The 25663-nt window shown below is 44.6% G+C and overlaps 1 protein-coding gene across 1 annotated transcript in view; it reads left to right on the forward strand.

Moving 5' to 3' along the window:
- Window positions 1-22987, forward strand: part of LOC111150732 (chromosome unknown C1orf21 homolog) — a 230330-nt gene extending 207343 nt beyond the window's left edge. The window contains exons 6-7 of the mRNA XM_022508299.1: window positions 1300-1360; window positions 22171-22987. Coding sequence (XP_022364007.1) covers window positions 1300-1360; window positions 22171-22209 — 100 coding nt within the window. The 3' untranslated portion in view covers window positions 22210-22987. The remainder of the gene's footprint in view (window positions 1-1299; window positions 1361-22170) is intronic.
- The last annotated feature ends 2676 nt before the right edge of the window (window positions 22988-25663 follow it).

The following is a 25663-nucleotide window of genomic DNA, read 5'->3' on the forward strand; positions in this document are numbered from 1 at the left end:
TGCAAAAGTGGATTTTCCGCCCAGCCAGAGAGGAGAAGAGACTGTTTTAATATATTCTCATCATCACAGTTTCTGGCCCCCTTCTAACCTGCAACCAGGGAGGGAGTGTTTCTGAAACAGGACCTTTACCTCACTTGAATTATCATATAAAGGACAGGAAAAATTATATGATGTGTGTGAAAGCTGATTGCTGGTATCAGATAGTTTATCATTTCCCTTTTATATCTGAGCTGATGTTCATGGGCTCCCAGTATTAAATCTTGGTTTTCCACGCAGGGGAAAACGCTCGAGCCCCAAGGGTTTGGGGTCCCTTGGGCATTCTCTGCAGCCCCTAAAGGCTGAGACAGAATGCTAAGGGCTAGCAGGTGGGCTGCCCACATGTAGACTTGTAGGGAAGAAGCTATTCCAGAGCCTCCCCTGCTTCCATGCCCAGCCACTGCAGCAACTGAGCACTAGGAAGAAGCACTATGCGATGTGTCTCTTAGCCCAGTGTCCTGAACCTCCTTGGACCACTCCTTGTTTGTTGCATGGAAATCACTATCATCAAGTCTATGTTGCCACCAGGGCCCTTTCCTCCCATGCCCTTCCCATCTGTGATTCTTCTCTGCTCTCCTTTACCTTCTTTTGTTTGGTGCCCAGCACCCACGTCAGTGTCACTGGGTGTACAGTTAAATAGCATTAGATGAGCAAACACACAGGGCAAGTGCTCCTCAGATAGGCTTCCTGACTCGCTCCCACAGTGCAATGGGATTTCACTTCCAAAGAGCTGCATTGGCTGTCACCACTGCACAAAGGGTTCAGGGGCAATGTCAAGTCCTTTGCCTGTTTGCTGCCAGCCCATAGCTAGACGGGCAGCTGCGGACCGTGCTGATGACGACATCCCTGTAAAATACACATTTCCACATAATAACTTGGATATATTTGCTTTTCACAGTTATACACAGGCTTGAAATATGCCATAATGCTTGGCTGTGCTTTTTTTTTTTTTTAAATCACAAATGTGTATCTGAAGAAAAAAATTGCCACACAGCTCCCAGTAGCATCACTATTAATAATATGTGTACGGTGAAAGGAGATTGTATACCTTAAATCGTAGGAACTGATAGACTCTAATGAAACGCATTTATAGGAATTACTGCAATGGCATTTATCCTCAATAGGACTTGGACTGTTTCAGTAGAAAAGTCAGCAATAAGTAAATATCTGCTTCAAAGTTTGGGGACTCGGCGTTTTTCACTGGAGGGAGCTGGTTGGAGACAACATTGAAACATGCACTGAACTACTCTTTGTTTTTTTTAGCATGCACATCTCTGAAAGCCAACAAGAATTCTTCAGAATGCTGGATGAGAAAATTGAAAAGGTAAGAAGTAAAATAAATGAACCACTTGTTTCAAGGGACATGTGCTACTGCCTCCTGAGTTCAGGTAATAATGTTCTGATTCCTGTGTCACAAAGCTGTTCTTGTAAGGGGATGGGTAGAGAGCTAAAACAAAAGTCTCCCCTCACACCAAAAAAAAAAAAAAAAATGTGACTCTGAGAATGTTTGATCTCTGCTAGAGCATCCAAGATCCCAGGCTTGTTGATCACTAATGAACAGGTGTAGGGCCAAAGAGAGACTAGTCAGAGCCTTTGCCCAGAGACAGAACATCGCTATCACCGCACATTGTCTGCAGCTGGTACCCTGCTCTCACCTGAGACCATGAGCAAGGAGGTCATCAGTGCCTGCCGACGCCTCTGGAGTGTCCGCTCGGGGCCTCACACCACTCACTCTTCTCTACAGACATAGCATCTGTGTTGCCGTCAGTGCCTGCCACGGGGAAATGGCTCTGAGACACGTATTATCTGCTTGTACAGCCAAGGAAACTAAGGCTCAGAATATCTGAATAACTTACCGAGGTTTGCAAGGCTGATCGTGGTCAAGTTGGAATTCCAGCCCACATCTGCCTGGCCCCAAAGCAGAGTCTGCTGAGCCGCTTCTCCCGGAGTGGGGGTGGTTTACAGGGACAGGAAGATCTGTGTGGAAATTGAACCCATACTTAGGATCTCAGAGTACCATATGCTAATCAGCTAAATGAAGTAGGGAATATGGTAAGAATTAAAGGCTTACTTCCATACTTGTGGAGTTCAAATTCATCACTGCAGGGGGTGAACTTTAAATACGACCGTTATAAATCGGAGTAATTCCATTTGAAAACCTTGTTCTGAAGAAGAGTAAAATCCTAAATTCAGAACATAATACAACCGTGACGAAGGCATCGCGGGCCAGTTTTGCCTTTGGAGTTTTTTCCACTTTAATTTTTATTTATTTTTTATTTATTTTTATTTATTTTTATTAATTTTATTTATTTTTATTTTATTTATTTATTTATTTTAATTTTATTTATTTGTGGCCCTTTTATCTGAGCATTCCTTCATGAATTCCTAGGTTATGATATGTATCCGTCAATGGAAAATAATAAAGGGTTTAAATTCTTGAGTATTTTAGCAGCAGACCCCATTCTGAAGTGGACCTCCATAAAGAAAAGTTGTGTAATCTTCCCATGCACCATTACAGGACCAGCACATGCTGCCCGTATGAAAGGTAGAGATGGAAGATGGATTAGAATGGAACTTTAACCTACAGCATTACTTGGCTATGTGTAAATACTCCTTTGCATGTAATTTATTTTATTCTATTTTTAGAGAAGGAGAGAGGGGGAGTGGAAGGGCAGAGGGATAGAGAGAGAGAGAATATTAAGCAGGCTCCACACCCAGTGCAGAGCCCAACCAGGGCTCCATCTCACGACCCTGAGATCATGACCTGAGCCAAAATCAAGAGTCGGATGCTTAACCCACTGAGCCACCCAGGTACCCCTTTTTTCTTTTTAATTTTTAGTGAAATCCCAGCTTACAAATGACTTTTTAGATTGAAAACTTCATCTAGGAATAATTACCAAATTTCATGTATTGGTTCCAAAACTGTTCAACTTGCCAATAACATTTGTTTTATTAAGAGAGGTTAAAAAAAAAAAAAAAAGAATATTTTGTTCCCGGTGTAATGGTGAAGACCTTTTCTTTCTCGGTTTGTTTGGACTTTTTTTCCTCCACTAGCTCTGTGGCAATAAGAGGATCTTCTTAGTAGTTCAAGTTAGTCTCTAAAAACTGAAACCTGAATGGTAAGTTATCTTTTTAAACAAAAGTTACAGACCCTGACAAGGCATTTAAGATTATCTAATCCCATCCTGGTCTGTTTCCATAATTGAAATTCTACCCGCTTTTACTCAAAACTGGAATTCATTGTTCCCATCTGAAATCTGATTTCCGTTTTTCCTTTTGCGTCCAGGGTGTAGAGTATGATGTGTCTAACACAACAAAAGCAAAGTTTATAACTTGTTCATTTGTTGGATGGAACCTTCCCTAGACAAAGGAGCATTTGTAGATTCAACATAAACAGTATTCTCACTATGGAATACATTTATGTTCAAAGAAGAGCTGTTATGTAATCTGTGACATGCTCCCAGTTACAGATTTCTAGGGGAATTTTCTATCCGGTCTGAACCAGGCTTTCCTGTTTCTTCCCTCTTATCTAAAGTTCATCTCTCTGAATATTATGAGCGTGCTGTTCTGTGTGTTATTTAACCATTGAGCCGCCAAGATTAAAGTATTCCTTCTTAATCTACACATTTGACTTAATATAATCTTTACATATTTTATATAACCAAAATTGGAAATTGAGTTCTTATAAATTATTTTCCTGACTTTCCATCATTGCTAAATATTTCTTTGGTCCAAGCTAGCCTGAGGGCAACCATAAATGCAAACTCACATCTGTTTTTCAGGTTTTATAGAGTTGATTTTAAAAAACAAAAGACAGGGGCACCTGGGTGGCTCAATGGGTTAAGCCTCTGCCTTTGGCTCGGGTCATGATCCCAGAGTCCTAGGATCAAGCCCTGCATCAGGCCCTTTGCTCAGTGAGGAGCCTGCTTCCTCCTCTCTCTCTCTCTCTCTCTCTCTCTCTCTCTCTCTCTGCCTGCCTCTCTGCTACTTGTGATCTCTGCCCATCAAATTAATTAATTAATTAATAATAAACAAAAGACGGGGCACCTGGCTGGCACAGTCAGTTAAGTGTCCAACTCTTGGTTTTGGCTCAGGTCATGATCTCAGGGCCATGAGACTGAGCCCCACTTTGGGCTCTACCCTGAGTACAGGGTCTGCTTCAGACTCTCTCTCACTCTGCCCCTTCCCACTAGGCGCTCATGTGTTCTCTCTGTCTCTCCCTCTTAAGTAAATCTTTAAAAAATGAAAACACCTCAGAACTTCGTGCTGAAAATTGGAGTCATTCTAAGAGGACTTGAGTTTTGAGATTTAATATCTCTCAGAAATGTCCAGAGATTTTTTTTCTTCCTTCAGTTGATGAGAAACAAAATTGACTATCTGTGCAGATTGAAACCTGCCCTTCCTTGATCTTCCTTTGTATTTATTGAATGTCTGTAGAACATGGCTTCAATTTGCCCTTCAACTCTCAACACCAAAAGAAATCTCTACTGTGTCTCTCTCAAGAGAGAAGTAAAAGTACTGTTAGTGTAAAGAAACTAGGACTGTTAGAGGGTCTCGTATTTAGTGGAAATTAAGTTGGACTGCTCTAGTTCACACCTTCAGCTGGACCAACGTTTTCTAAGATGTTAATGATGTCAAAGAAAAGCGAGTAGCAAAAATGCCTTTAAAAAAACTTACTTACCACTTAGTGAGTACCAGATAGTTACTCAGGATGGAAAATAGGAAATTTGGGATACAAATATGTAGGTAACAGTCCCTGGCCTTAAGGAGCTCAATTTTAGAAAGTGAATTCCTTTCACAATATAATCATTTTACTGATTGGAGCCCTTCACCCATTAGCCCTTCTCCTCATGACCCCCTGTCCTCCTGCCATCACTGGGAGCCAGGCCTTCCTTTACCGGACACAAGTGTTTGTTGGGTCAGGTGGTGGAACTTGAGGTCCCTTAACCAGGGAGCTGGGTCAGCTTCCTGGACACTTTGTACCATTTCCACTGCCCTGGCAGCTAGAAGGCCAGGATCCCGAGCTACGTCTGGGAGAGCTTTGGTCAGGAGAGCAGTGAGAGTTCCAAAGAGCTTGATAACCTCTCTTTGATTTACTTCTTCATTTCCTTTGTGGAGAGTAAAAATCCTATGACACAAAAGGAGCACCCATTTACTTTTCCTTCATTATGTTTTACTCGGATATTCAATTGGAATCTGTAGTTATTTCTCCTGCCAGTTCACAGACTCCCAAACCTTACGGGAAGTGGCGACATCCACCTAATTTTGCAACGGAAGAAAATGATGGTTTACTTCAGAGCAAGATAATGACTTTAAATTCTACGCTTTCATAAATTTTAAATTCTACTCATTTCGAATTTTTAAATTCTACTCATTCATATTTAGAGAAGATGATATCTAGATTATTAAAAGTCAGACCCATGGGGGAGAATCTGAATATAGTACCAAAGACAGATCACATCACATCTTTCTTTTTAAGATTTTATTTATTTATTTGACAGAGATCACAAGTAGGCAGAGAGAGAGAAGGTGGGAAGCAGGCTCCCTGCAGAGCAGAGAGCCCAAGGCGGGACTCGATCCCAGGAACCTGAGATCATGACCTGAGCCGAAGGCAGGGGCTTAACCCACTGAGCCACCCAGGCGCCCAGATGACATCACATTTTAAGATATGCTTTCTTCTGTACATTTGAGTTTACAGGTTAGAAGTCAGAAAGGTAAATACATTTTTAAGTGTCTACAACAATAGGACCTTCTCCAGGCAAAAACAAGGATGTAAGTTTTGCTCTACAAGGTTGTAAGAACAGCTGATGACCAAGGAGCATTTTGCCCTCTCAAAGACAACTCTTTTTTTTCTTTTTTTTTTAAGATTTTATTTATTTGAAAGAAAGAGGGAGAACAAGTGGGGGGCGGGGCAGAGGTGCTTTGAGCCCAGTGTGGGGTTTGATCCCAGGACATGACCTGAGCCCAAAGGCCAAAGCTTAACAGACTGGGCCACCCAGGCGTCCCAGGACAACTCTTCATATTAAATAAAGAACGTCTCAGTACAGCACCGTTTGCATCTGATTAGTTTTTCGCAAGTAAAACTTTGTAAGCTTTATTAGGCTGTGAGCATCTTTTTGGAATCTTACCAGAGTGATAGAGACTCTCCCTATAAAAATGCACATATCCTGTACACAAATTTCTTAAGTAAAATGTCAGGCTTGGATCATTTCCCTGGAACCTCTCCCTGGGCCCCAGGCCTAGAACCTATGGATTTCTTCATGATGCCTTTCATTGGTGTGCTTCCCTCGGAGACAGGACCTGTCTGTACCTGTGAACCTTACTAGCAATGATCCAGATAGATCTCTGGTTTTGAAGACTAGGAAACTCTACACAAACCCGTTCTCGTTCTTTCCTTACTGCCCTTCCTTCTCCTCAGAAGTGGCTGAAAGCGCTTGACCCTCCAAGCACGAGCGGCCCGCACACCCACTGTGTCATCTTGCTTATTCCTGGGTGACCATGAGACTCTGCCACTGTTGACTGGAATTACTCATTATAACCTTTTGAGGAAATGTATAAGAGCAGCTCTGGAGTTAAAATCAGCTGATTTTAAAGGACGTTTGTTCATCAATAGACCTATACATCTATTTAAAAAGTACAATAGGACTTTTATTTAAGAAGTACAATAGGACTTTTTAAAAATCTATTTAAAAGGTACAATAGACCTGTACATCTATTTTTAAAAAAATCATTCACACTTAGAAAATGCCTGCGTTCCTGATCCCCTTGGCCCCAGAACTGACCTAGCTGGTGAGAACGAGCACGTCTGCATTTAGAAGTTTATTTCAAGGGCTCTTCCTCTGAATATTACATCAGCTCAGTCTGAACCATGTCTTGAGTCCCTGTGTCGGAGATCAGAAGGTGTTTGCTTTTCACCTGGTGAAGAGAGTGACTAGCATGTAATTTACAAATCGTGGTGTTTCATTCTGTATATAAACTATCCCCCTAGGGGACTGTGTAACCTCAGAGTTGCTATAGAATCAGCTACGATGTGTAGTGGATAGAGCTGATGATAGGTTTTCCTCTCTGGGCCTGTGTTTGAAGGCCTCCTTGGTGCCGGCTAGGAAGAGAAACATAGGGCTGTAGTATCAAATCCTAAGGAATGTTCCACAGCCCGCCAGCGTGTGCAGAGGAAATCACAGGGTGTACCTCGCGTCTTGCTTTTCACTTTTAGCAACAGCCAAGGCCCTTCTCAGCCCTCCGCCCTGGTGGAGGGAGGCTTGCCCACATGTATATTTTGCAAGTAGGCTGGTTTGCCAATATCATTTCATTAAACAATTTTTTGTTCCACACTAAGCATAGTATGGCCTTGCCTTTGCTCATAATCAGACCCTTTCCTGTGGCCCCTATCCCTCCATCCCCCTGCCTTGCCTTCTCTCTCTCCTGTGTGTAACTTTCCTTATTCATCAGCGAAATGAAAGCTGTGATTACAAGGGTAAGGATGTGACTCAGTCCTGGTTTGTTTTTCTCCCTCCTGAAGAGTCGTGACGCTAACGTTGGTGTAGGAACCACTGGGCTGCGATCCTAAGGTAGCTGATCGTAATAGATGGCACGGCTAAGGAAGATAAAGCAGGCAGCGAGCCCAAAAGAAATGAAACACTCAGCCTCTGCCCGCTTTCTTTTTTCTGGAGGGCTTGATTTTCAGAGAATCCTTGAGGTACTCTCTGCCGGACGGGCTCTTAGGGAGCAGCAGCGGAGAAGAGTTCAGATTCCGGAATGATGAGAACCCTGCCCTGCTTAGGAACGAAGCCTGGCCTACAGTAGTGTGGGGCACAATCAGGGGATGGTGTCGTTTTGCCGTGGGTGCAGTAGTTCGGCAAGGGAGGCCGACCCAAGGTACCGCTCGGAGCAGAGACACAATGACGCTGGTGTGCGTCATTCCCTTGACCTGTTCCCATTCAGTTCTTCCTGTCTTCTTCCTGGGCTGTTCCTTTCTCTGTGTGTCCGTTCTTTGTTTGGCGGCCATGGGTATCGTCTTAGCCCTCTGAGCTAAGATTTGTCTTTGGGCCTATCTGTCTTTGTTTCCCCAGAACCTAGCACAGGGCCTGGGACAGAAGACATGCTTAGCAAACTCGTTAGAATCAGGGAATGGTACAGATGAGACCGTGGGGCTCAGCAGAAACAAACAGAGGAAGGAAGCGTGGTCAGGCAGACGCCTCCAGCAGGAGGTTCAGCAGGATAGGTGCTCTCCAAGAACAGCGCCAGAGGTGGACAGCAGGTGCAGAGCCAAGACCTGCCTTGAGAGAGGTCACGGAAAGAGGCAGCACCAAGGAAGAGAAAGAACCTGTGCTTCCGACCAGGGGCCAGACCTGAGAACCTCCAGTTGTAGCTGTGTGGCCCCAGACTGATGGTTAGACCTTTCTGATCCTCTCACTCCTCCTTGAAAATTTGCATAATAATACCAACTTGTCTGGGAAATTAGAGATAAGTTACGGTTGTCTAGCAGAGAGTTTAGTCTGTTGGACAGGCTTGAAGTTGTTTGTATCCTTATCATCAAGCCTTTTGTAGAGATGGGGGGGCGCCTTGAGGGGGCTAAAACTGAAACTGAAAATGCAGAATTTAATAGCTTGAATTTTGCACGAGCAAAAGTGCCTTCCTGTGGTACAGAGGTCTCCTTAGAGGTAGAGTATTAGAAGGGGACACCTTTCCAGTGTGCGCTGACCTGCCTAACTTCTGTATGGTATAAACGTGTTCAGGAATTAGAGTCATGTGGCCATTTTTAGAGCCATTAAATAACCTTGTGCTAGCTTTTGAGCTGTGATTACAGAATGAGTCGGTGAGTCAGTAGCCTGGGTAGAGCTAGATCCCTATATAGATTTTTCGTGTTTGGAGGGTTCATTCTTTTTTAACTCTTCTAGGTTTTTTAAAACATGCTTTTATAAATAGCAATACCAGCCTCTAAATGCTTGTGACAACAACAAAAACAACAGAAAGTTAGGAAAGGGATCTCTCCCCCAAAATCATTGAAACAGTAAAACTGACTTCTTTTGATTCATTTAATGAACATAACTGGGATGTGTTCTCCCAGACCCAGAAATGGGCCAGGAGCCATAGGTGGTGTGTAATTTAAAAGTTGGGTTCTTGCCTTTGGGGAACTTCTAATCCAGAAGCAAAGTTTCAAGTTGAGAGGAACTTAAGAGAATATCTTATCCGATTGCCCCCCAACTCTTGAAAATTCCCACTAAGGGAATCCTCTGTAGCACAGAATGACACATGCCCATTTATATCATTTGGGAAGGAATTACGAAGCATATTTTGTTCTGCACATGTCTTGAAAGTTTTATTCTGAGATAATCTTGTTATTAATGGATACTTATTCCTCTCTTTGAAGTTCTGTTGAGTGGAGACAGACTCTGTTTGATTCCTAGAAAAAGCATTCCTGGGGCAGACAATTCTTGACTACCCTCTTTTAATCCCATTTTCCTACATGGATTCAAAAGAGGAGTACCAAAATTCCTTAAACTCATATTCCCAAAATTGGTTTTTGGAGGTTTAGAGATATTTAATCATATCCTGCCTCACTTCTGGGTTCTTTAACAAACTGAAAACTGACACAGGGATCCAGGTAACTGTCATGGATCAATGACAATATTAATGAGCCTCATCACTCCCAAGTGAAGGGTTTCTCGTAAACTAGTTGGGAATACATTTACAACACTTAAACGTAGAAAGGATCTATAGCCAGATTATATAAAGAAGTACTATTAATACAAACCAATAAAAATCAGGGATGAAACTTCTGGATCTGTATCCTTGAAAAAAAAATTTTTTTTTAAAGATTTTATTTATTTGACAGACAGAGATCACAAGTCGATGGAGAGGCAGGCAGAGAGAGACAGAGAGGGAAGCAGGCTCCCTGCTGAGCAGAGAGCCCGATGCGGGACTCGATCCCAGGACCCCAAGATCATGACCTGAGCCGAAGGCAGTGGCTTAACCCACTGAGCCACCCAGGCGCCCCTGTATCCTTGAAATTTTTTTACATCTGTACAATAAAGTTTACTGAAGCATTCTGTGTTTGAAAGAAAAAAAAAAAAACCCAAAAACAAAACAAAAAACCATGAAGGCACTGGAAGCAGCCTAAGTGTCTACCTTTAGAGGAATGAGTAGATGGAACTATAGGATGCTACAGTGCAGTGTTAGACAGCAGTTAAAAGAAATGAATTGGGTGTGTAAATGGAGTGTATAGATTTGAAACCACATCATTAAGTGAACAGAGGAATATGCAGAATGATAAAAAAAATTGTATGATTCCATCCCACTTTAAAAACATAAAAATGCCATATGTTGTTTAGAGATGGACGTTCAGCCAGTATTTATGAAGTACCAGCTGTATACCATGCACTGACACACACGTGTGTATGCACACATCAGTCTGGTAGATTTGTATGTATTTATAAATGGCGTGTGTTTATATCTGCTATATACTTAAACATCTATATACACATCAAGTATAGTTTATTTGATAGAGTAAAAATTTGAATATTCGAGTATCAAAAATGAGTTTAAAGGCCACATACTAAACCCATGACCATTGCTGTACCTGGGGATGGAGGAGGGGGAATGGGGACGGGACAGCGATTTCATCAGGGCTAAGTGTTACAAAATATTCCTGCTTCTTGTGTCCAAGTGATAGAAATACAGTGATTGTTATGATCTTTTTATTTTTCTGTATCTTCTCAATTTCTCAAGATTAACTGAAGTCTCTGAAAAGAGGACCTTGTTTATGACAAAATGTCTAGTGGGGAAAAGATTCTGTAGTGGTCACGAGTCCTGCTCCCACTTTCCTCCACATCCCAGCGTGTGTGGTTCGGTGGAAGACAGCCGACAAGCTCTAATACACGGGCACTGAGAAACGCTCTAAGTCACCCGAAATAGCCGTGTTTTTGACTTCCTGTGAAATCGTTATTCCCAAGGATTCTGATAGTCATGACCAGAGATGGCGTTGACTTCTGTTAATTGTTACTCTCATTGGCCAGTTGGCCAAATATGCGACAATCCTTAATTTCAGTAGAGCTTCCCATTAGGCTAAAGAGTCCCCACAAATCTGGTCACTTCTGCTTGACCCAGCCTGCCATGTGTCCTCTGGACCTCCCTCAGTTGTCATCCTTGCAGAATGCTCATTCCTAGGAAATGTTTAGTTTCATCAGGCCAGGCGGCCCCTCAGGATCCATAACGAAGTCCCACAGACGCTGCTTTTCCTTCTCTTTTAGGCTTCAGCTTGGCCACCTTGGCCATGTCCTGGATGAGGAGGGAAACCACATGGACATGTTCTCCCCCTCCTGGGGCCCAGGACACCCACTGTCATTGTCCTCTGGGCCTTCTCCACCTCCTATCTGGCTAATCCACTGTTCTCTGCCTTTTATAGGCAGGGACCTCCCACCAGGAGCTGTGGTCTGTTCCTGGCCAGATGCATGTGCTTTCTACTCTGAAAGCAAAGAGAAAGGGAAGGGACGGTGAGCTCTGATCCAGCAGACAAGGTCACTCCTCTCCGTGAGGAGGAAGAAAAGGAACCAACGTTTCACGCTTTCTCCTCACTAGTCTGCTAGCTTATGAGCAGTAAGAGGGGCAAAAACCCAACATCCTCCATTCTGTTCATATATGACTGGCTGGGTCAGTCACCATCCAGAGGGCCTCAGGGTGGGGCAGAGGGTGGTGATGAGAAAGGGCCTGCTGGGTTCCCTAACCCAGCAGGAGAGCTAATAACCATCTGACTCCTGACTGTTCTCAGTTAAAAACTGTAAGGAAAGGAAGTGGGTACTTAGTCTCACCAAATCTCTGAGCATGCTCAATATACACCCTAGGGTATAAGCAATTAGTTCCAAACAAAGAGCTCTCAAGAGTTTGTCTGGAAGACACATCTTTGTCAAGAGGCATATGGATTGAAATCCCAAACTTGCTGAAGCCATTGTCCTGAAGGAGGTGAACCCCAGAGAAGCCATGAGGCTTCACGTCCTACAGGAAGTGAATCCTAGAGGGAACCCACAAGGCTTCATGTCCTAGAGGAAGTGAATCCTAGAGGAGACCCATGAGGCTTCAAGTCTAGAGGAAGTGAACCCTAGAGGAAACTTCATGTCTAGAGGAAGTGAATCCTAGAGGAGACACATGAGGCTTCATGTCCTAGAGGAAGTGAACCCTAGAGGGGACCCCATGAGGCTGAACCTACCAAGTAGATTGACCTGGCCTGGAGGTCAAGGGATGGTATTTAAATCTTAACTCTTACACCTGAAAATACACTAAGACATCCCTTGAATTAAGTCCATCAAACGGCCTGGAAATCTTGCACAAAGAATTCCGCAGAAATTTATGTTATAGCTGTTTATCATTAGAAAGAATCGGTTACTACAGGGAAAAATTTTATAAGATAACATTAAGTGAAAAAAACAAAAAGTATCTATCATAGCATTGAAACTATATAAAAATGACAGATATACAGACAAATTTAAATGAAACTTTGGAAACTCTCCAACTTGTTAGGTAGATTATAGGAAAATTTGATTTTGATTGATGGTTTTCTTATTTGTAAAATAAGAACAATTTTATAAAATGACATTTTAGAAGAGAACTCTGGCCCCATCTTGAGAGAAATGCCTCTCAAGATGGAAATTATCTCTGTTGCTTAAGCTTCTAGGAAGAGGGCCAAACCTTTGACAATGTTAGCCTCTAAACCCACTGATGGTAATTCTGTTCCCTGGAACAGGGGTGGGCAAACTGTAGTCCATGAGCCAATCCAGCCCACCAAACAAGAATGATTTTTACGTGTTTCAATAGTTGGGAAAAGCAAAAAGCGGAGTATACTTTCTGACATGTGAAAAATTACGTGAAATTCCAGTTTTAGGGTCCACTAATAAAGTTTTATTGGAACACAGCCACACTCATTCTTCTTTAATCTATGGCTGCCTTCATGTTTCCAACAGCAGAACTGAGTTGCAACAGAGACCGTATGGAACCCAAAGCCTAAAATACTTACTGTTTGGCCCTTCGCAGAGAAAGTTGCCAACTCCTGCCCTATGATGGCCGTTCACTATGGCCTAGAGATACGAACCTCCCACCTTTATCCTCATTCCTGCTCACCTCCTAGGGGCGGGGAAGGAACATCATTGAAGTCCTCTGAGTGCCGAAGTCAGATAAAGCTTGAGAAACACGTGCCTTCAAGCTTCTAAAATACCCTCCTTTTTGTTCGTAGAATGAGGATTCGGGTATTATAAACACTCCATGGGTTTTTTGGGTTGTTTTTTTTTTTATAAACATATAATATATTTTTATCCCCAGGGGTCCATGGGGGTTTTAAAGCCGTGCAGTTAATAATTATTCTCTCTTGGAAATGAAAAGCTCAGTATGCTGTGACTGTTGTCCCTGCTGCTGTTATCGTGGCGATTATGCCTCTGTCTGGTCAGAGAAACCGGCAGAAGCTGTCACACTCCTACTGCTCTTTACAAACGAGACCTTTTTCCAACCGAAATAGTAACGCGTGAGTCTAATTAGAATAAAGCTCATTAGAAACAGAGATGGCCATTAATGCCTTGACTGATTTTTCTAATGAAGTAAGCCGGAGGAGGAGACTTGAACAGCGTGGCGAATTATTTTTGCTTTTCTTTGGCATTTCCTCAAAACTGTGGCTAGAAATTGTTGTTGGGCTGTTGGCAAAAATGCTGCTGGAGCACCGACTGGAAAGGCCCTGCCACTTCCAGCCCCGAGGAAGCCAGGGGAAGGCGCCTGCTTTGGCCCGCTGCCCCACGACGGGATTGGGGGGCTTTGTTCCACTTCTCCTCCCTTTTCCCGCCTCCTGCCTCCACATCCTGGGTGCTGGGTTCTAGCTCATCACGCACAGATGCTCAGGCTGTGGCGTACAGCTCTCCTGGCTACAGCCTAGGTGTATGTACTCCTGGTTCAGGGACAGAGCTTTTAAATTGTCCCGATTCCCGTGGAAATTTGGATCCGAGGTTGCCTCTGGATGGTGATGCCTGGAGGAAAAGATCGAGGGAATGAAAGGTGTTAGGTGGGCAGAGCGAGGAGATGGCCCATTAAATTTCTGCACCAAAATGCAGTCACAGCTGTTGTGTTTCCTGAATCAGGGTGTTCTTGGGCACCCGCAAAGCCACAATGCAGGATAGAAGTCTATCCAGGAGGCCAAACTAAGTCAAGAAACTGAAACTCAGGATGCCCATGATTAGGAAGAGAGAGGAGGAAGATGAATCATATCAAGGAGGCAGACGGGAAGTAGGAGAATCAAAATAAAGCACGGGCCAGAATCTAACAGTGGTTCCTGGTGTGATCCGGAGGGATAAAGGAGGAGAGAATGAACGCTTCCGTTGGTCAGTCAGTCAGCAAACAAGGAGCCTGTTTTATGATGAGTGTAGCTCACGGTACAAGACAGAAACATTAAAACAAACTTCTGTAATGAGCCTCCAGTACAAAACTTAATGTTTGCCTTCTGCAAATAACGAGTCTTCCCTAAAATATTTAGTTCTCTGGCCCCTTTGCAGTACCGGTGAGGGTTTTAGTCAGAACTTTGTGACAACAGCAAAGACTGAGTTTAAGACTCCTGGCTGAATATTATAAAAAGAGAACCAGACTGGGAATGCCAACTGGTGCAGACACTGTGGAAACAGTATGGAGGTTCCTCAAAAAATTAAAAATAGAAATACCATATGATCTAGTAATTGCACTACTGGGTATCGACCCAAAGAAAATGAAAACACTAATTTGGAAAAAAAAAAAAAATATATATATATATCCCTCTGTTTATTGTAGCATTATTTACAGTAGCCAAGATATGGAAGCAACCCAAATGTCCATGGGCAGATGAGTGGACAGAGACGATGTGGTGTGTATATATGTGTGTGTGCATATGCACAATGGAATATGACTCAGCCATAAAAAAAGAACGGAATCTTGGCTGTGGACAACAACATGGATGGATCTAGAGAGTATCATGCTAAGCGAAATAAGTCAGTCAGAGAAAGACAAATACCATATGATTTCACTCATATGTGGAATTTAGAAACCAAACAAATGAACAAAGAAAAAAAGAGAGACAAACCCAAAAACAGACTGTTAACTATAGAGAACAAACAGATGGTTACCAAAGGGGGGATGGGGGGGGATGGGGGAAATAGGTGATGGGGACTAAGAGTTCACTTTGAATGATGAGCACTGAGTAATGTGTAGAATTCCTGAATCACTACGTTCTACACCTGGAACTAATATGACACTGTATGTTAACTATACTGGAATTAAATTTTTTTAAAAAGGGACAGCTGGTGTTCCTATTACACTGGCATTAGATGGACACTTATAATTTAGCTGTCCAGATGCACATTTTTTAATCAAAACATAAAACTGCATTTGCCTTGTCCAAAAAAAAAAAAAAGAGGGAGAGAAAGAAAACCAGACGTGATTCCTTATGGGGTTTACATAAGTATTATTTATATAAATGAGAATGCTAAGTAGTGGACCTGGGATTCTGATATCAGCTTTTATTCCCCGCCTTGCATTCCTGCTGCCCTCGGCTCAATTCCAGGTTCTTCTTGGGACAAGGCTGTGCCGCAGTCTCTGCTGATGCTGGCGTTCAAAACTCACTCTTTATCAGCTGTGTTGTTGAAGAGGACTGCTTCTAGTGCAATCCGTAAAATGTTGACAACTTGCTTTACTTATTAAAGTCCAAGACACTTCCCGAAAACATCACGTAACAGCCTCCATCCCTACACACACACACACACACACACACACACACACACACACACACACAGCAGTGCCTCCTTCCAAACGCCTGAGTATTCATAACCATCATGACATGAGCCACACGAGGATTCCAGTAAATACCAAAAAAGATAAGGATGAATGAGACACGTCCTGCTGCCTAGAGTTAGGGAGGCAAACATTTTGGCTAAAATCACTATAAAGCATGGTGGTCTAGAAGGGAAGAGATTCTCCCTGAGCAACTGAGGGAAATGAAGAGCATCATAATTTAATAATCATCATCACTTGAAGATACGATGTTGGAACACCATCGTGATGACTGAGTGGCCGCTAGAGACAGCTGGCGGGGGTGGGGGGAGGGGTTCTGCGATGAGGTAACAATATATGTGAAAATGCAGTTGGTGTCCAAGCAGGAGCTGCCTGGGACACAGAGTGATTTTTCCTGTCGTTTGTTTATGTGCCTCTTTGGTCCCAGAGTGTGCCTGAATCAAACCTTAGTAACCACTTTTTTTTTCTTTGGAATATTTGATTGAGGTTTTTTTTTTCATGCCTAGTCAAAAGGCTACAATGAAAATATTTGTACATATATTTCTGAGAACTTTATGAAGATATCATTTACATGGCATAAAATTTACTCATTTTATATGTGCAGTGCAGTAATTTTTTAGTAAATTTGCCAAATGATACAACCAGCACCACCTTCCAGTGTTAGAACATTTCCGTCACCTCAGAAAGGTCCCTCCTGCTTACTTACACGACCTCCATGCCTATCTCCAGTCCCAGGGAAACAACACATACATTTTTTAAAAACATATCTTTGGGGGTTCATCTTTGAGATTGATTTCAGTGATTGCTGTAATAAAGGGTATGAACATTTTTATGATTCATGGTAGGTATTACCAAGTTACCCTTCAAAGCTGCCACACTGTTCAACACCACTGCCAGCAAGCTTGGAGAACTACCTTCCGCCGCGTACTTTCAAGAATTGGGTGTCGCTGTTTTTTCAATAATAATTACTTGATTTATATTTTTTGATCAGTGAAGCAGACCATCTTTCTATTTATGTGTTCACTGGTCTTACGTCATTCTGAATGAGTTTCCAGTTTGTACCCTTCCCTCTTACTGAGATCCTCTTACTGTCCATTTTTTATTGGTATGAGCTTCTCCTCTAACTTACAACTTATGGACACATGGTATGCTACAGGTATTTTTCCCATTAATGGCATTTGCCTTTTTATTTTATTATTTTTTGCCCTGCAAAAGTTTGTCTTCACGTGATCAAGTGCGTTCCTCTTTTTATCTTCTTTCTTGCGACCTTTTTCTATTCCTTTGTATAAGTTTATTTCCCTCTTTCCCCTGAGAGCTGTTTCCCTCTCCAGAACCTTGGCAGAAGTTCTCTTGTTAAGATTGAGCACATCCATTCTCTTGGAATCTGTCATTCCTGGTGATTCCCTTTGTCAGCTCCTGAATTCTGACCTCTCTTATGCTGTGTATCTGGGATATTTTATTCTGTGCAGGTGATATTCTTGATAGGTCCGTTTTAATAAGATCATGGGGAAGTGGCACCCTTGTAAGGCAGAGACCTAGCCATGTTATTTGCAGGTGCAGAACCAAGAGGTGATGTCATTCTGGGAAGAATCATCCTCTGGTTCCAAAGGCCTAGAGTAAGCCATTCTTTGGGAATTACAAAAAGGCAGAGTTTGGGTCCAGCTGTTGAACAGTGTCATGGGCAGCTTGGAAAACCATCTGACATTTTCTAACCTACAAGAGAAGGCTCCCAGTCTGGAATGGGGTAAATGGAGGCCCATCCTGCATTAGATGCAAGGTCAGAGGGGAAAACCTCTAAGTCCCCTTTCAACTCTGAAACTTCACAACTCTAGATATTTTTCATCCTTTCGCTTGAGCAACAAATATTCACTGAGCATCTCCCATGCGGCTCACACTAGTCTTGAGTCCTGAGCACGCAGCACTGCATGAAAACAGTCTCTACCATCCTGATGTTTCTATGCGAGAGAGAAAACAGCCAATAAAGAAAGGAATTAATACATTAATGTCGGGAAATGATACGTAATATAAATAAAAATGAAGCAGAGTAAGGGAAGTGTTATTGTGTATAAGGCGTTCAGGGAAGACAGTGAGGTGACATTTAAGCGGAGATCCAGAAAATGAGAAGGGATGGGTTTGGGGAGGGCTGAAGGCAGGGAGAGCCAGTCAGGACGGAGGACGAGGGACAAGCACCCAAGCATCTGGCTTGTCTGAGGACCTGAAAGTGACTGACTCATTCAGCGGTGGCCCAGTGTCTCATCACGACAGTTTATTCACTCCCGCATCTGTTGATCTCATTTTTCAATGTCATCGTTAGAGCTCTAATTTATTAATTACCTCCCTCCCATGTGCAAAGCTTTGCCAAACACCTTATGTGTGTTACTTCTAATTCCTTCATCAACACTGTGTGTTGGATCTTACTGTCCCCATTTTACAGATGGAGAAATGGAGAGTCGCTGCATCTTTTTAGTAACAGCCATATGGCTCTGATCTACCCCACTGGAAAAATACTCAGTTCACAGCTGAGTGTTATGTACTTGAGGTATATGTATTGGGCTGAACGCACACAGGTCTACAGAAATGTACTGGAGACTTCCAAGATAAAACCACACCCGCAACTGGGCAGCCAGTCCTTAACCATTTGTCTCGTTAAACTTAAGGAGATAAGCACTGTAGGTACTTTGGAAAACGATTCTCTTGTTTGAAGTCAGTCCTTGAGTTGCCCCTCTTTAGCAGAATTTAAAATTAGGATAATGGTCTTCCTTTCTCTGTTCCTTAATATCCCTAATTCCTAGGATATTGAAATTCTGGACATTTCAATAAACAAAAATCCTCACCCTAAAACCTTGGAAATGTATATTCTGAGCTGACAGAAATTTCTTTACATTTCCAAGGAGATAGCACAGACAGCTGACGAGGACACGGAAACCTGTACAGAGTAGGGGTGTGGCCGTGGGCAAGAACTCTTGGAGATTTTCAAGTCTGCACCATGATGCCCCTGTGGGTCTTCAAACAGCCCTTCCTTTCAGCATCCCCGGGACTTTCTGGCCCTGTAAGGGCCTCGTCGGAATCTTCTTCCCTGTAGCTTTCAGTGGGTCCTTTGCACAAGGGTGGAATTGTGTCCCCCAGTCCCAATTCTGACTGTGGGAAGCATCTTTACAGACATCCCTTTTTCAGACCCTTTACGGGGAAGGACTCACTCAGTTGGAAGAATTGCCTGTCCTCCCAAACACGGCCGACTCCCACCTCTGCCTTCTGACAGCTCAAGGTTTTCAGGTTCTCTTTTTAGCACAGTTCTTTATACATTTACATGAGACGTGCAGTCATGTTGTAGAAGGCCTGCTCGCGTGCAGGTGGGGTGTTCCCGTGGCAGTTCTCGGGTTCCCCATCCTTAGAAGGGCGCCAGCCCCCTGGGGGCTCTTCCCCTCCAGACCTTTAATTTCCAAATCTTCCATCCATGAAATATTTGGTTCTCGGAGCTGCTGGCGGGTGATAACAAGTAGGGAACTGATTGCCATTTGAATTCAGTTGTCAGCCCACTCAGTCATCACAAAAAGGGGGAGGATGAACCCTGTGGTCTTGGACCCCTTTGAGATTTCCCTCCAGGTAACACAGCACCACTCCCCCCACAGGGTCGGCGTCAACAGTCAAGCAAATAATGTCTGCAAAGCACCTGATGGCATTTTCTTCCTCCTCCTCAGAGTGATGATAATTTCCAAGAAGCAAACGCTCAGGAAATGATTATTACAGTCTCGGGTTTGCAGAGACAGCTGATGTGGGTTTGTCCCTGAAATGCTCCTGCTGCGTTAATACCACATTAGCTGGCCAAGCCTTTTATTTGCGGCCTCGTTCAGATAGAATGAAAGGGACTTAGGTGTCTTTCACAGAAGTTTTATCCAAGTGCACAGGGTTCTGGCCCGTCTGAAAGGCTGCGGGGCGGGAGGAAGGTCTCGCCGCCATCTCTCCGATCACAGTGTATGACCACAGTCCTCACTCACCGACAGCCACAAGGAAGGAGACCCCTGTCCCCCTGTGGCGGGGCTGGTCAAACATGGGGTGTATAATAACAATGATCACAGTGAAAGCAGCAGCAGTGATCTTGACTGAATACCTGCCACACACTATGTTTTCCCATTAAATCCTGATCACAACCCAGAGAGAGAGAGAACCACGATTATCCCCAGGAAACCAAAGCCCGGTGTTTTGCCTGCTGTCACACAACAGTGTGTCTGTCCACATATATGCTGGATATGTCCTCTTCCCTTTCCTAATAAAAACTGCACGAGCCCTGCCTTTCCCCTCCAGCTAAACCCCTGGTGCCCGCGGGCAGATCTCCTCCCCGAGCCTCACGAGTTGAGGATCCGTGGACAGCATCACCCGGTCTGTTTCTAGCATTGTGCTGGTATGCCTGGATGTGTCCCGTTTCTCCCCTTGAAGGCTGAACTCCCAACCGCCAGGGTCCACGAGGTTCTCCTTTCCAGCTCTCCAGCATGCGGCTCTCCCAAGGGGTCTGGGCCAAGGCTAGGATGACATCCACTTGGGCGGCGTCACCAAGGAGACTGCTGATGGGTGCTGAGTCATGCTTCTCTCCTTGCCAAGTAAAGTCAACCTGGAGATGACCTGGGGCTCAGACATGCTACAAGTTGCAGGGGGGCTGGGGGACCAGACCATGCCCCCTAGTGAATCACGTTCGAGGAGAACAGGCAAGCTGGGGCCATTTAGCGTGGGAGCTGGCGACCTCTCGTGCTCCGCGGGCCCCCGAGACTTCATGGTGTGGCAGCATTTTTTTACCAAACACATCTGCATACACACTACACACGTACAACATGTACAAAAGGCTGTGCTGGGCACCCTTCCATCACGTTACGACTATTAACTCGTTTAATCTTCAGCAAGCATGTGAAGTGGGTATTGTTGTTTTCTTCACTGAACAGTTGGGGAAACCGAGGTACAGAAAGGGAACGTGATAGAGATGCCAGAGTTAGTAAGTCACAGAGCCAGGATGACTGCCTGGCCGGATAGTACAGCCCTCGTTAGGAGGACGCTTAGCTCTTATGTTCGGTGTACAAACGGTGACAAACCTGTAAGACACTTGAGAACTAGTTTTATGCAAAATTGTTTTTTTTCTTTAAATTTACCTTTGGGAATAAGTTCCAGTTACGTAGGGAATTCTGTTTTTCAAGGAATATTCCCTCCCCCCCTCCAAAATTTAAGCATGTGGTGCATATACAAAAAGAGACAGGTTGAAGGGTACAAATAGTATTAACACATGACCTTTTACAAAGCCCTGGTCTGGGACCCTGTGGTACAGGCAGGGCAGGTTCCTGTCCTATCGTGAGGGATTATGGACCAAGAAGCTGAAGGCTTTGACCAAGACAACCCACCTGGGTCAGATGTGATGCTTGAATCCCAGTCCTAACCATGCCCTCGTAGACTGTATAACTTCCTGGAGAGAGGATGAAAACTGTTCAAAAGTAACGATGGTGTGTTGTCCTTAAGCCTTCAAGTGACCTGTTTTGGTGGCAAATGAATCAAAGAAGCATTTTCGCCTTTCTTGTGCCTCCTACATAAACCAAGCATAGTCCCATAGTCCCAGATTTGTTATACAAATGTCAGTAAATCTTTGAGTTTTTTTTTTTAAAGATTGCATTTTTTTAAAAAGATTTTATTTATTCATTTGACAGAGATCATAAGTAGGCAGAGAAGCAGGCAGAGAGAGAGGAGGCAGCAGGCTCCCTGCTGAGCAGAGAGCCTGATGCGGGGCTCGATCCCAGGACCCTGGGATCATGACCTGAGCCAAAGGCCTTAACCCACTGAGCCACCCAGGTGCCCCTGAGTTTTTTTTTTTTTTAATCCCCTGTTTTAATTTAGAGGGGATTCAAACTAAGACATCCCTGGATTATACCCTCCCCTTCTGTAAAATTATAAATTCTGGGCATGGAGATACACCACCATAGATCATGAGCAGCCCTGACGCCAGCCAAAAGTGACTTGTTCATTGTTTATTTCAGTTTCTCTTGGTCTTGAGAACTTGGTCTCCCGATTGGACCGTCCATTTGGTAATTTTGTGGTGAAAGACTGAGTCTTGTATGTGCCTAATGTAAGTTCTTACCAATATAAAGCAAGGGTTTATCTGGGGCTCGGTAACACTTCTGTGCCCTGAGGCATATCCCATTGATAAATCAGCCAACATGGATTTGTGGCTTCTCTCCCTTGTGCCTGTAGTCACTGATACAGCCTGAGCCCTCTTCCAAGAAGACAGACGTTGGGAGAAAATTGCCAGTGATTCACTGTCTTGGGTTCTGCTTTGAATTTCTCACTCACATACTGTCCTTCTCTTTTCCCCTCCAGGGTCGAGATTACTGTTCCGAAGAAGAGGATATCACATAGCATCCATCCTACCACTGAAACCAGGAGCTACTACTGTGTAAATAGGTTACACCCCAGTTGAAATTTTTCTAAAGGTCGGTTCTCTCTTCAGCGAACAGCACTATAGCGAAAAGAAGATCGTTCCATATCGTATGCCCCATTAAATTACAGTGTTTCTTAATGAACTTGCAAAGGAATATTGCTAAAAACAAACACACAGACACACACACACACAAAAACTGTTCTCGAACTTTCTTTGTTGCTGCTAGTTAAAACTTGTTGCAACTTCTCACTTCTCTTGTGTCCAGGTATGCAGCAAAATTCTGCATTTTCACCTTAAAGATCCTGTCGGTTTTCCAGATGCTCTCCAAACGATTTTCTATATAAGATGAGGTAGTGGTGAACTCAGACATCCAACTTCTGTCATAGAACTGTTCTGCTTCTAAGACAAGCATCTCCTTCCCTCCCTCCTCCCTCTCTGTCTCTCCCGAGCGGTCCAGAGCCTTGCTTCCCACTGCCAGTGCTGCGCTTTGGAGACGGGATGGTTGCTATGGCAAGCCTGGTTTCTCTGCTAAGAAGAGGTAGAGAAGCCATTACCCATTAAGAGCATGTGGGGATGGGACTGCCGGAGTGACGTAGGCGCGAGCGGCAGGTGGTTTCGTTGACGAGGTGTCTTCATCGAGGATTAAGCTTGCAACATTAGCTTTGCTCAGAAGCAGTTGGAAGTGTGATCACAATCATTTTGAATCCCTCCCCACTTTTTTTTCTAAGAAAATAAACATTTTACTGTTTTTATGTATCCTTGTCTTCTCCCATTCGTCCAGTTCAGTGTCTTACGGTGATCCTGGGTGCGGAAGAGGAGCCCTGCTTTGCAGGGGACACCGACAATTGAGCTTCATGGCTCCCTCCCCTCCCACCAATCCGCCACCCATTGGCAGGGCCTCCGGTGGTCAGAGGAGATGAGGGACTGCCCCTCGACGTTTTAGGAAGGCCCGAAACCAGCCCGCGTCCTTTGATTTTATTAGCAGATCAGCCACCCTACGTCCTCACTCGCTCCTTCCCGAATGTTCCGTGAGCCTTGCCACTTCCTTCCTCGCTCCCGCATGGCCCTGGCTAGGACTGTGCCGTGCGTTCCCGTCCTGGACATGTAGTACGTTGACCCTGGTGATGCTGTTTGGAGATGCGGAAGCCGAAGCCCTGGGGCAGTGCTGGGGGAATGTGAACTGTGGGTTTGGTAGAGTTTATTTTTCCATATTATATGAAGAGAATGATCTCTTCTCAGAGACAGAAGTAATATTTTTAACAAATGTTGTCACAAGTAAATAGCAATCAAAAGGAGAAAATAACTTTTGTATTTTTTTAACACGTTTGATAGCTTTGACGAGGGTTCTCTTTGTGACCTTCAGGGCAGGGCGCCCTGCTAAATGCTACGCCCGCAGGCCGGGGTGCGCTTTGCACCCCAGAAGCGCAGAGGGGGAATGTAGGTTTCTCTTCCTGTGGGGTTTGAACAGGGGGGGCGCTCAGGATCAGCTACGCTGTCGCCCTCCAAGGTGGGGAGTCGTGACGCGTCCCGGGTAGCGGAGAGCTCACCTGCCGCAGGCCAGAATAAGCCGCTGAATTCGCTCTTGCGGAGAAGATGAGCCTTGACTTTAAAATCCATCCGTGTAACGGATGGCGCCGTGGATAGATTCCCGATCCGCCATCAGACCCCGGGGCACAGACTTGGGGGGGCAGGAAACTCAGTCAAGTGCTACAGAAAACGGACTCCGATGGTAGCAACAAAAGTCCTTCACTCTTTCAGCCAGCAGCCGCTGTTCTGGGGAGCAGCTGTGGTTGTTCCATAAATAGAGATGCGGCCAAAATGTAAGACTTTTTATCCTGCTTCGAGCAGAAAAATGCAGAGAGAGTCCAGTCGCAGAGGGGTTTACGTTCCCTGCCTTCATGTGGCTTTTGGCCAAGTGACTAAAATAGTTTTCCTCAACTGTCAGTAAACTGCTGAGCGCCCCCTGAAACTTGTCCACGTGGGACTTTGTTCACTGTTACATGATTTGCTGATTCTTCTCGAGCAAGAGTGACACAGGCGCTAAGCATCTCCCACAGGCTGCTCTACCTGGTGTTCTCAGAGCGCGTCCTGTCCTCCCAGAAAACCACCACCTTCTACCCAAAGATGATACATGCTCATACCATTTTTTTTCTAGTCATGTTTAGCATGTGGACATGATACATGTGCGCCCAGAACCAAGTGTTCTTGGGAAGTTGACTTTTGAGTGTTTTGTAAAACTAGAAACTGGTTCCCGCTCGGGGGCGGGGGGCGCTTTTCACCTGGAGTTCTTGTCTCCCAAGTTTAACTCTTCGATGCGCAGACATGATTTCATCTGCGGACAAGTTTGTATATCTAGAAATAGATCTGAGAAACGGGGTGGTTGAGTGGGTTGGAATGAGATGCTTGACGATGTTAGCAACACTCAAAACTGTTTTTTCCATCGTTGGCTTTAATCATAAAATTGTCAAGTGATTTGTGTTTGTACTTTTTTTTTTTTATGCCTTCTGCAAAGGGTCTAATGCGGAAATATTTTGCCTACCCCCCTCCCCCCGCCATGTATCTGAACATGAAGCAGATTGTCTCAGATACCATGAAAAGAATCATCTAGAAACTAGTGCTTCTGCTGGCTGAGGACTCAGGGAGATGGAAGGAGGGAGGGAGTGGAGTGGCCTGGGGGAAGAAGGAAGGACGAAAAATGGACTGTGAGAAGCATTCAGCAGAAAGTTGATAGCATGGCCCCACGCTTGGGTGCAATTCAAAATACAGCTGCCTGGCGGCCAGTGGGTGGGGCCGACCGTCTAGAAGATTTATGGCTGGGTCTCACACGCTGTCTGTGCTCCTGGGTTGTGGAGCTGTCGAAGTTCAGCAGTGTATGTGCTGCTTTCTTTTGGTTGGCGGAGATTCAGGATCATGGAGTACTTGCTGTCTTAACTGAGTACGTGTTTGTTACTGGCAGAGAACCTCAAAAGAGTCTTTTACCTCAGCCAAGCCTCTCAGCCCCCAGGCTGAGTCTAGAGAGGTGTTAGGGTCTATTTAGGGACAAAGAACGAATGAAGTCCAGAGACGAGGAACCTAAGTCAGCCTTCGGTGGCAGCAGGGGCCACCCACGGACCTGCGGGGAGACGGGTCTCTCCCCCTCCTCACAGGCCCTGCTCTGAGACTGGGCTGCTCTGACTCGAACGAGGGATGAGCTGGCAGAGGAACGAGTAGCCTCAGGTCCTTTGTGGTCCACACTGGTGTGGCTGCCAGGCAGGGAAGCTCCTCGGTATCAGGGGAGCCCCCAGAATCAGCCCAGGATGAGCCTCCCCACCCATGCCTGACGCTTGACGGCTCCCAGGAGCAGCCCAGGGATGATGGCGCCCTCGTCTCCATCCCACTGGATGCCATCCTGCTTTGAGTCCCAACTGCCCTCCTCCCAACCTCATCGAGACT

This window comes from Enhydra lutris, unplaced genomic scaffold (assembly GCF_002288905.1).
Source record: "Enhydra lutris kenyoni isolate GAN:26980312 unplaced genomic scaffold, ASM228890v2 scaffoldscaffold24, whole genome shotgun sequence".
NCBI classification, from domain to species: domain Eukaryota; kingdom Metazoa; phylum Chordata; class Mammalia; order Carnivora; family Mustelidae; genus Enhydra; species Enhydra lutris.